This window comes from Condylura cristata, unplaced genomic scaffold (assembly GCF_000260355.1).
Source record: "Condylura cristata isolate star-nosed mole 26May11 unplaced genomic scaffold, ConCri1.0 scaffold00015, whole genome shotgun sequence".
In the NCBI taxonomy this organism is placed as follows: Eukaryota; Metazoa; Chordata; class Mammalia; order Eulipotyphla; family Talpidae; genus Condylura; species Condylura cristata.
The window spans coordinates 2,085,398-2,096,360 of NW_004567116.1; the positions used below are offsets into that span (position 1 = coordinate 2,085,398).

Consider the following 10,963-nt stretch of genomic DNA (forward strand, 5'->3'; position numbering starts at 1 on the left):
GCGCTCCCGCCGCGCGGGGAGGCTGCCCGTCAGGGGCGCCCGTGTGCCCCCCTCAGGGCCTCCACAAGTTTCCAAAGAAGCGCAACGTCTTCCCCCGAGTCTCCGGTGGGCCTCCCCGCTCGGAGTCGCAGCCTGGCCTCCCCGGCCACATCCCTCCCTCCGCCTCGCCCGCCCCCGCCCTGCGCCCCCTCCCAGGCCCCTTCCAACACCCCCCGGCCCAGAGAATGGAAGCACCACTCACAGCTTCACTACATTTTCCACAACGGCCGCCATCTTCCCTGCTTCTTTCCCTCAGGCCGGGAGGCCCGGAGCCCGCAGCGCGCAGGCGCCGGGACCGCTCGGGGGAACCAGGTTCCTCGTCCTTCTGCGCAAGCGCCGCGCGGGCGCGCGCACGCCTGGAAGCGAGCGCCGGAGAGACCGCACGGGAGCCCGACGCGCAGGCGCGGCGCCGACCGGCGCGCGCCCCAAGCTTCCGCTGGAGCCCCGCCTCCTGCCTTTGCGGGTGCTGCAGCGGGGAGTGTCCCCTTTGGGGTGGGGGCTTGGTGAAGACTAGGGCATCTGGTGAATGGAAGGCAGGCATGCTTCGCCGTCCTTTAAACTCGCGGTTGACCCTTTGCTCTTACACGCGCTGTCTGTTGGTGGGGAGACGAAAGCAAAGAAGAATACACAATTACAGGTCCCCAAAAGTGCCTATTTTAGGGACAGAAAAATTAACGCCTGCAACTGGACAGTTCTCTGGCCTGAATATTGGGATCTGACAAAAGTTTCCTCACCTTCCAGTCACTAACCCAACTCATCTCCTGCACCACCTCATCGTCCGCACTTTCCAGACCTCCTCCCACCCCTGCTTCTTACTTCTCCTCTGGACCAACCCTGAGGCTTCCTGGCTGTTCCTTTCTCCTTCACTATTGAATAATGCACATTCCGGCACAAACATAGCTTAATACCTTCTTTAAAAAAAAAAAAAGTCAGCCGTGGGTTCTCCCTGGTGGCACGGTGGGTTAAAGCACCACACTGTGAAGCTCTCCGCAGCCGCAGCCACTGCAGCGCAAGTTCCATCCCAGACAGGGAGTGACCCGCAGGGCGCCGCAGACCTCTCCTGTCTTGCCCGCTGCTGCCCTCAGCAGTGAATTTCAGTCCATCTGCCTGTTCTGCTCCCCAGTCTGCCTCTGGTGAATCCTCTTACCCACCACACCGCTGGCCTGTACCCCAGTGCTGTAAGCATAAATAAATAAATATTAAAAAAAAAAAACTTTGGAGTCTTGTTGCGTTTAAAAAAAAAAAAAAGTCAGCCGTGCCTTCGATGCTCACTCCATTTCATTTCTCCCTTTGAAAGAGCTCAGTTTATGCTCGCTGTGTCTGTTGACTTGTTGCAAAGTGGCTTTCTGCCTACTTGAATAGGAATTTTGTTCTTCCCAGTTCATTTGAAACAGCTGATAAAGTCATCATGACCTGCATTTCAACAAACGGAGAGCCCTCTGTCCTCACTGACCTGTCAGCCCCAGGACACCAGCAAGCATTCCTCTCTGTGCAGACTCTTCTGCAGCGCTCTGAGCCCCCCTCTTGGCTGTCCTGGCAGTTCCCTCAACCTCCCCTGTTCCACCCACAGCTGTCAGTTCCCAGAGCTTCAGCATATATCTTATTCCATCGATTTCAAAATGCACAGATTTCCAGTCCCTTCCACATATTTTAATAGAAAAATCAGAGTACCATTTGCCTTAAAATAGTGTTTGGCTTATGAGAGCTGTGGGCTCTTTGCTACCATTTACCCTGCATCAAACTTGCCGAATAGGCAGGAACCCACTACTTTTTTTTTTTTTAAGAGTTATTTATTTGTTCATACAGAACTGGGGTACAGGCCAGAGGCTCAGGGGCGGCTCAAGAGGCTTCACCAGAGACAGAGTGGGGAGCAGAACAGGCAGATTGACGAAGTACACTGCTGAGGGGAGCAGCGGGCGGGTCAGGAGAGGTCTGCCGCGCCATGGGGTCACCTCCGGGGCAGGCGGGGATCGAACTCATGCAGAAGCGGCTTTAGATTCTCAGTGCTGTGCTTTAACCCGCTGCGCCACCAGGGAGGGCCGGGACCCACTGCTTTAAGAAGGCCGAGATGATACTGGTGGACTCTTCCCCCTGGGAGCACATGACAATTGTGCAAAGGGCATCAACAGGTCACTCCAAAGCAGGAGTGGAAAGTATGTGTGATGGCCTGGGGGTGGGCATCTCCCAAAACCCACTTGTTGTAGCCCTGTGAAGGGCAGCCTTTGGAGGGGATTCGGTTTAGGTGAGGCAGTGAGGGTGGGACACTTATTTGGGATTAATTCTCATATAAGGAGAGTAAGACAGAAATCTCTCTGCAGAAGGAAAAGCCCTTTGAGGGCACAACAAGGAGGCAGATGAGGTCTTCTGACACTTGATCTTGGACTTCCCAGCCTTATTGGCTGCTTTTTTTTTTTTTTTAAAGATTTATTTATTTATGCACATAGAACTGGGGTATAGGCCAGAGGTGCAGGGACAGTGTGAGGACTCACCAGAGACAGAGTAGGGAGCAGAACAGGCAGGTTGAAGAGATATACTGCTGAGGGGAGCAGTGGGGAGTCAGGAGAGGTCTGCTGCGCCATGTGGGTCACCTCCAGATAGCTTCATAGTGCTGAGACTTAAGCCCTTGTGCCACCAGGGAGGCCCCCTTTGGATTCTTTTAAGAAAGGCTACATCACGGAACAGTAGTCACTCTCCCTGCTCGGAATGAGTGACCAGAATCTACAGTGTCTCCACACAGGAGAGGCCTTTTGCAGTATCTAATGACTTTTGCAAAATGTTTTCTTGTTCTGTAGCTCTGGGCCCTAGATGAATGCTTCCGCCAGGGGGCGCAATAGTGACATCTCAAAATGACTTCTGAAAACTCAAATCCCAGAGTCTACCCCCTTGGACACAGGCACTTTAAGATGGGACCCCAACCTCTCTGGACTTGTAGCCCAGAATGAAGTTTATCTGATATTTGGGTGGTCTAAGGAAGTTCCAGCCTTGAACTTGGATTAAAATGTATCCATCCTTATAATGCTTCTTTACCTGGCAGAAGAAACAATATGTGTATTATGTATCAACATAATATAGAATTATGTAAGAAGCAACATAACACTATATGTATATATTTATTTACTTATTTATTATAAGCATCCATGGATGCTGGGTATGGAAAACAGCAAACTGTAGTAACATTTGTCATTTCGTCACTTTACCTTACTTTGGGGGACTTAGATTTTTGGGGACCTTTACTTTGGGGACTTAGTTTTTTGGGTGGTGTTTGTGGGACACGGTGACTGGACACCACTCTGGAAACTGAAGAGGGACAGCTGGTCACTCCAGCCCTGGCCTCCTGGGTATAAGCAGGTGTCTTGAGTTTAGTTACCCCACTAGGGATCTCCTGCCAAGTTTCCTTTTCTCCACCCTGACATTGAAGGAGAAAAGGTTTCGGGGGGCCTTTGATAGTGGCTGATGTGGGTGGGGTTGAGTAGGAAGTACGTCCAGGGGACCCAAGACAGGCAAGTCCCCCTTCCATGGCTAGTCTGCCTTCAGCTCAGGTCTGGGGTGAGGTGTTCCCTTCCCTCTGGTGAAGCGCTAAAGAAAGTGTCCTTTATTCTTATCTTCCTCTCCCAAGTCAGGTGGGACAAGCGCCCCAAGCCTGGGGGGGAGCCTGCAGGCAAGAATGTGTTGGCCTTTCAGCTCCCCCCTTTGCTTTCATACTGTACCAGGGTCTACAGCCCTATCCCTTCAGGGAGAGTTACAGTCAGGCTTTGGGGTCTCACAGGCCTGGGTCAAATCCCACTCAACAGTTGTGTCAAACCTCTAAATGAGGAGAAAATTTCATATTAAAGCAAACAAACAAACAAACAAACAAAAAACCAGGAATATAAAATGGTGTAGCAGCTTTGGTGCAATATAGTGATTGCTCAAAATATTAAGCATGGAATTCCCACGTGACCCGGCCATGGCACTTCTCTGTGTGTTTCCCCAAAGAACTGAAAGCAGGATCTCAGATATTTGTTCTGTTTCATTTGTGTTCACAGCAATATGACTCACAATCTCCAAAAGGTAGAAGCACCCTGGTATCCATCAGCGGGTGAATGGATAAACAAAACAGTGATTATATACATAAACAGAATATTACTTAGCCTTGAAAAAGGAAATTTGAATACAACAGCATGGATACACATTAAAGATGTTATTCTAAGTGAAAGAAGCCAGTCACAAAAAACAACAACAACAACAACAACAACACACATCCTGTAAGATTCTCATTTATACCAGGTCCCTAGAGGGGTCAAACTCATACAGAAAGTAGAATGGCCAAGGACTGGAGAGAAGGCAGAATGGGGGTTAGTGTTTAAGGGTATGGAGTTTCACAGTGGGAAGATGAGAGAATTCTAGAAATGGATAGTGGTGATGGTTGCAGAATAATGTGTATGTGTTCAATGCTGCTGAACTGTGTACTTTAAATGGTAAAACGATAAATTTCATGTTATGTATATTTTATAGCAATAAAATATATTTTCTTTTTAAAGAGTCCTGTCTGGAAAAAACACTCCCTGATCAAATTCTTCTCCCAGTACTAAATCTCCCTGGAGGCAGGAAAGACTGGGGTGAGGTGAGAGTTTGGGGCTCATTGTGTCAAGGATTTAGAAGAATCAAGGGGAGAAGAGGACCAAGGAGGCTGCAATCAGACACAAGCTCCCCTGGAGGGTCCCCCTCTCCATCCCACAGTCCCTGCCCAGACCCAGTCCCCTCACCCAGCAGCGACTTCCTAGGCCCTTGTTCCATGTGACCTGGCTGGCGACCTCTGAAACCTAGACCTGATAGATGTCTCTCATGCTTAAAGTTCCAGCTAGCAGAACCCCTGGTGTGATGTCGGCTGACTCCACCCCGCCCCAGCACCTTCCTCACCCCCAGAATCATATGTCAGCCTCACAGTCGCTTCCAAAGTGGCAACTCTCAACACAACCCCTAACCTTCTCAACCCTATGAGGTAGGCACCACGGCGTCCGTTTGGGAGGTGGGGAAACCGAGTCACAGGCTCAGGGGGTTCAGAGGCCTGAGTCTGTTTCACCACCCGGTGGCTCCTCTTTGTCCTCTATGCTGGCGCCTCGTGCCTTTGCTTCCGCGCCAGCAGAAATCTATCAGCCCCCCGTGGCTCAGTCACCCATCACCCTCATGTGCCCTCACACCGCCACCCCCAACCCCAGTACCCCGGTGTGGTGTCGGCGCGTGCTCCACACCGCTGGAACTCGTCTTACCTATCAGTTGAATGGCCCTCTCTTCCCCCAGGAGAGCGGCTGCATCTGCCTGGCAGCCCAGACCGGGACACACACGGCCAACAGCCCCACGGTGGCCCCGCCAGCCCCGGGGCGGGTCCCCCTCCCGCGGTGCTCCTGGTGCCCTGAGGCAGGAGGCTGGTGGGTCCCTGCACTAGGCTTGGGTCACCCTTGGGTGCTCCGGCCCCGGCAGGCCCCAGCTGCCTCGGCACAGCTCAGCTTCCTCAGTGCTCGGCCAAACACTCAAGTCCGCACTGGGACACAGCAGGTGGGGCTTGCTGGGCTCCTGCTCATTCTCAGCCTCCTGCCCTGCCCAAGTTCTCTGGGGCCGGGACCCCCCCGGAGTCAGCGCACCTCACAGGAGTGGCCTGTCTTAGGGGCAGCTGGGGCAAGAGCGCCTGGCGCACCACCACCAGCAGCAACAAGTTTTATTGCAACCAGAGTCCGGGCCACACGCGGGGGAACAGGGCAGAGCAGCCGGCCCTGAGGCTGCTCCCAGCCCAGGGCGTAGCCTCGACCCTGGCTGGGCCCTGGCTCTTCCCACACACCCGATGGGGGCCCCAGGGGAGTCTGTCTCAGCAGGGCCTTCATCCAAGGCTCTAGGGGCGGAGGGGGCGGTGGTGCGGGAGGACGAGTGGCCCGAGATGCTCAGGACACGTGGCACCAACCTCTGCGAGTGTCCTCAGGTTTCAGGGGGATGGCGTGAGGCAGGCCCTGGCCACGGGGAGGGTTGGGGGCTGGGACAAAGGCTCAAAGTGAGACCACGCGGCTGACCTGGGGACCCAGACTTCTAGGCCAGAGTTGGGAGCACCCCGCCTGCGGGCATCCCCACAGGCGAGCACCCCTCTGGCCTGCCTCTGTCCTACGTGGGGATCTGCAGGTGACCCAGGTCCTGGTCCATGATCTGGAGGACGTCGTCCAGGATAGACGGCCCCAGGTCCACGTGCAGAGACAGCAGGGAGCTGGCGTGGGACAGGAGGGGCTCCTCGGCCCCCGCGTCGGGGGTCAGCCCAGCACGCTCGGCCTCTGCAATTCTCCAGACGTCCACGCTCCCCGCCTCCTGCGGGGATGGCTGCGGCATCTCCAGGTGCAGGCGTGGGGGCTTGGGCGGGGCCTGCGCCGCGGGCAGCGTGAGGGCCTGGGGTCCCCCGATGACAGGCAGGGAGATGGCATTCTTGAGCAGAGGGGATGGCCCCTCGGGCAGCTCGCGCCCGCACAGCGTGGCAGTTCGGGTGAACTGGAAGGGGAGGTCAAAGCTGCCCTCCACCGCCACCTCCTCTGGTCCCTGGGCGCCTGTGCCGGGCAGGAGGTGGAACTTTCCCTGCAGGAAAGAGATGTCCCCGAACATGTCACTGCCGCCCCCGCTGCCGATGTGGATGGTGTGGCGGAAGTCCCCCAGGGGCGGGCTGATCATGTCGGACGACAGCAGGTCCCGCAGCTTCTCTTTCTTGCCCTTGCGGCTGCCCCGCTTGAGATAAATGGGCACCTTGGTGGACATGGCGACCTCGCTGCTGGCCTGGCTGCAAGGCCTGACAGCCCACGGGCGTCGGCTGCCGCTCTCCTCTCACCTCCCTCAGCCACAACGGCCACACAGAAACTGTCCACGCAGATGGGCCTGGCGCGCGCGGCCCCGCGAGCCCCAGGAGAGGGAGAAAGAACCGACGCGTGACGAAGGCGGGGTGAGAGCTGGAACGTCCTTCTCCGAGACGGGGTGACAATTCTTCTGACAACGGAGAGGACGCAGCGGGAGCGAGTCTGGAGCGAGTCTCCCGGGCCGGGGCTGAGGAGCTGAAATGAAAGGGCCCAGGTCGGGACAGAGGTCAGTAGTCAGGCTCCTTGTCTTGTTTCTGGGCCCCAGTCTGTCCTGGGAGCCGGGTGGGGCCGCACCCCCACTGGGCACGCTGGGGGTCCCCCAGCTCACTGCCCTTTGGAGGCGGGACCTCCAGCGCCAAGCTGCTGCCTTTACAAGCAGGGAAACTGAGGCCCGGAACCCAAGTGACAGGCCCAAAGTCACAACATCCTGGTCCTGGTCGCGTGCGCTGGGTGCCCGACTCTGCATATTACCACTGCCAGGTGCGCACCCCACGGCACCCCAGGCGCCCCAGGGTGGCAAGAGCCAAATGGCGCGTGTGGGTATCCCACATCCTCACTTGACCGAGGACAGGGTCCTCTCTCTGACCCCCAGACCTGGCCCAGGCTGTGGGCAGCCAACAGACCTGCATGACTGACCGCTGCCAACGGGAGGGAGCCCTACCTGGAGGCGCTCCCCTTCCGGTTTCCCGTCTCTCCACCTGCCTCCAGGTCAGGACTTCCTTCTGGGCAGGGCTGAATCTAAAGTGGACATCACTCCTCCCTGCTCCAACACTTAGGGCAAATATAACTGGGAGGTTCCGCTCTGAGCCCAAGGTCTTTGCCAACATATTTAAGCACCAAATCACCCTCCTATCACCCTCCCTGGTGGCCTAGGGGTTAAGTTTCAGTGCTCTCAACACAGTGGCCGGAGTTCAATCCCCAGGCAGGGAGTGACCCCAGGGCGCAGCAGCCCTCTCCTGTCTCCCTGCTGCTCCCCTCAGCAGTGTATCTCAGTAGATCCACCTGTTCTGCTCGCCACTCTCGCCCCCTGCACCTCTGGCCTACACCCCAGTTCTATGCAAAAATAAACAAATAAAATCTTTAAAATGAGCGTGGTAAGGCAGGTGAAGACCCTGCAGCGAGAGAAGCCGAATGCAGCCCCGCAGCATAGGCGCTCCGGGGTATTAAAAGCATCGACGCGCCCGCCCCCCGGACGTGCACATCCACGCAGCTGCGCAGAGGAGACTGTGGACCATGGACTATCCCACGGGCCACCCCCGGCGGGGTCAGCGATGGTGCTCCAGCGTCCCCAGTGAGGCGCTCTGTAACAGTCCTGCGGCCAGAACTGACGCGTGGAAACAGACGATTCAGAGCTGAGTCCCTGCTTGTTCAGACTTTCATAAACACCAAATCTTTTTTTTTAGATAGGCTCAAAATTGTCATAATAAGCATGTGTGACTAACAAAATCAGGGGGAAAGCTATTTTTAATGTGGAAAAAATGAATTCACCGGAGTGCGTCCCACCGGCCGACAGAGGAGAGACCAGGGCAGACACTCCCTCTCCTCCCCGCGGAGAGGGCCAGCCCCACGCGTGAGCCCAGGTGGAGAATCAGGGCAAGGAAGCAGAGGCTCGCCCTGGGTCACCCAGGGATGAGCCCACCCTCTCCAGGGCTGCCAGGGCCCAGCCAGGGCCGCAAGGCCTCCCCAGAGCCAGCCCCTCGGCCCCGCTTCAGGGAGCAGGTGAAGGGACACTGAGGACTGGCAGGAGGGAGGGCAGGAGGATCCGGGGGCCTACTCCCAGTGTAGGTCCTCCCTCAGGAAACCCCGCCCCAGGCCGGACACCCGGGGTCACTCAGGCTGAACCCCCAGGCCGGACATTGGACATCTTGCCTGCCCAGAGCACCTGTGGCTGACAGGAAACAAAGAAGTGACTTCAGTGGCGGAAGTCCAGCGGAGCTGCGAGGGAGCCGGGGGAGGGGGAGGCACCGAGGCCCTGGAGCCTCACCGCCCCGGCCGCTCGCTGACCTTCTCCTCAAGGGGCACATGCCAGGCCTGGCCCGACACAACCCTATCTCCACCCTTGGCAGGCAAGAAGTCCCAAACAGCTCTTCCTTCTCTGTCTCGTGGAGCGTGGGGCTACAGGTGGCATCTGCCAGCCCGCCCCCAGCCCCCGTCACAGGCCCCGAGCCGGTGGTGTTTCCACAACAAATCTGGGGTCCCTGACCGCGGTCTCCCTCTGAGCCAGATCTACCCGCCCAATTCCAGATGTGGGAAGAACAGAGGCTGGAAGGAGGGAGGTTGGGCCAGCGTCAGCCACCCAGGGGAGAGCTGGGAATCACAACCATCAAGCCCCAAATGTTCAGATTTGGCCGGAGACCCCAGGCCCAGCTGCCCCTGCAGTTTGTGTTTCGATGTTCCCAGCCACAGCACGCCCATTACCGCCTTGACACAGGCAGAGGCCGAGCCTCAGAGACGGGAAGCCACTCTGGTCACTCAGCTTGCAAGAGGGAGAGTGGCCCTGGTGCCCACCAGGCCCTATGAGACTGACACAGTGGGCCAGTCCAGCGCCCAGGACCTGTTGGGGGAGCAGGAGCTGGGCTTCGGCCATCGGGCCCCACATCTCCAACTCCCACATCTTGCTCCTGTCAGGAGAGAGAAGCAGGCGCTCCCCTTCAGGAGGCGTGGCCGGGAGGGGTGGCTCCCGCAGCAGCAGCAGAACAGATGGGAGCCATCCCAGCTCTGCGGGCTTGCCCGGGATGGACGCCCTGGACATGGCTCAGAGAAAAGGACTTCAGGAGGCAACGCCCCCCCCCCGGAAAACCATGCAGCTCCCACTGGGGTGCTCAAAGAGCACCCCTACGACCTTGAAATCAGGAGCCTCAGCTTCCATCTGTCACCACCTGGGACTCGCGCTGTGACCTGGGGCAAGACCTGTCTCCTCTCTAGGCCCCCACCTACAGATGGGCTGCAATACGTCATCACCGTAACTGCTGGGGACCCAACGTACTACTACAAGTGAGAGCCCCCACGTGGGACAGCGGCGTTACTAGGGCGCTGGCAGCAAGCAGCTACAAGGCCGCCTTTAGGCACTCTGGTCTTCTGGGACGGTGCTCCGAGCAAGATTTAAAAAAAAAAAAAAGTCCAAGGCGCCGGGCCTCCGCCTCCTCCCCCCTAAACTGCCCGTCTGCAATCTCCGGTCGCTCCCAGTCTCGGGGTCTCCGGGGTGCGGGCGCGCAGCGGCGCCCCTCTCTGCGGCCGCTAGATGGCGCGCGCGCTCCCGCTATCGCCCGCGTCCCGCTGGAATCCCGGCGCTCGGGGGTCTGTGTCCAGCGCGGCTGAGGCTCGCGGCAGGCGCCGGCAAGGAACCTCACGTCAGAGGCCGCTTGTGGGATTTTCTTCTCTCGAAGGGCTTGGGTTCTGCTCTTACAACCAGACAACCAGGGGGAAATGGGCGATCAGGGACCCTACCCCAGTCTCCAAGCTCTGGGAGGAGCCTCCCGAGCTTTCCGGCCTGGGCGATGTCCGAGTGTCCGCTCGGCGCGGCGCCAGAGCTCGGGCGTGCGGGCCCCCGCCCCTGGCTCCCACGGGTCCGGTTCCTCAGCCCCAGCTCGGGTTCCCGCGCCGACCCCACCCCGCCCTTTGCCGGGGCGCAGCGCAGCCCAGCACAGCCCGATCCGCTTCAGGACACGCGCGGCCGCGGCTAAAGCTAGGAGGACGCCTCCCCATCGGCTAAAAATACGGCCCCCAGCCCGGCATGCCGGAACGCTGCGGGACCGGGGCGCCCGGGTCCCGGGGTGGGGCAAGGGTTCAGGCGCTGGGTGGAGGGCGGGGCCGGGAGCTCGGGTTCGGGGTGCGAGGCGCCCCGCAGGTCAGAGGGGCGCGGGCGTGGCCGCAGGGACCGAGGCGCGGCGGGCAGCACCGTGAAGCCCGGAGCAAGGGGTGAAGGACTTGGTGGGAGGTGAGACGCGAGCCCGCGCGGCAGCAGGGAGGGCGCCAAAGGGGTGAGCCGGACGGAGGGGCCCCTCGGAGCCCCGACCCGACCGCGGAGTCCGGCCGCGACTCACCTCGGTGCGCACAGGCTGCCG

General features: G+C 58.5%; 2 protein-coding genes across 4 annotated transcripts in view; both read right to left on the reverse strand.

Annotated features, from left to right (window-relative positions):
* DPF2 (D4, zinc and double PHD fingers family 2) overlaps positions 1-407 on the reverse strand; it is an 11,913-nt gene extending 11,506 nt beyond the window's left edge. The window contains exon 1 of one of the 2 annotated variants that reach the window (XM_012725517.1): positions 242-364. In XM_012725517.1, the coding sequence (XP_012580971.1) occupies positions 242-273 (32 nt within the window). In that variant the 5' untranslated portion in view covers positions 274-364. Of the gene's footprint in view, positions 1-241 lie in introns of both variants that reach the window. The other variant, XM_004682631.1, reaches the window with a different exon arrangement.
* A 2,758-nt stretch (positions 408-3,165) lies between these two features.
* CDC42EP2 (CDC42 effector protein (Rho GTPase binding) 2) overlaps positions 3,166-10,963 on the reverse strand; it is a 10,741-nt gene continuing 2,943 nt past the window's right edge. Inside the window, exons 1-2 of one of the 2 annotated variants that reach the window (XM_012725710.1) lie at positions 10,943-10,963; positions 3,166-7,094 (exon numbers count right to left, since the gene is read on the reverse strand). In XM_012725710.1, the coding sequence (XP_012581164.1) occupies positions 6,169-6,804 (636 nt within the window). In that variant the 5' untranslated portion in view covers positions 6,805-7,094; positions 10,943-10,963 and the 3' untranslated portion in view covers positions 3,166-6,168. The remainder of the gene's footprint in view (positions 7,095-10,942) is intronic. The other variant, XM_012725711.1, reaches the window with a different exon arrangement.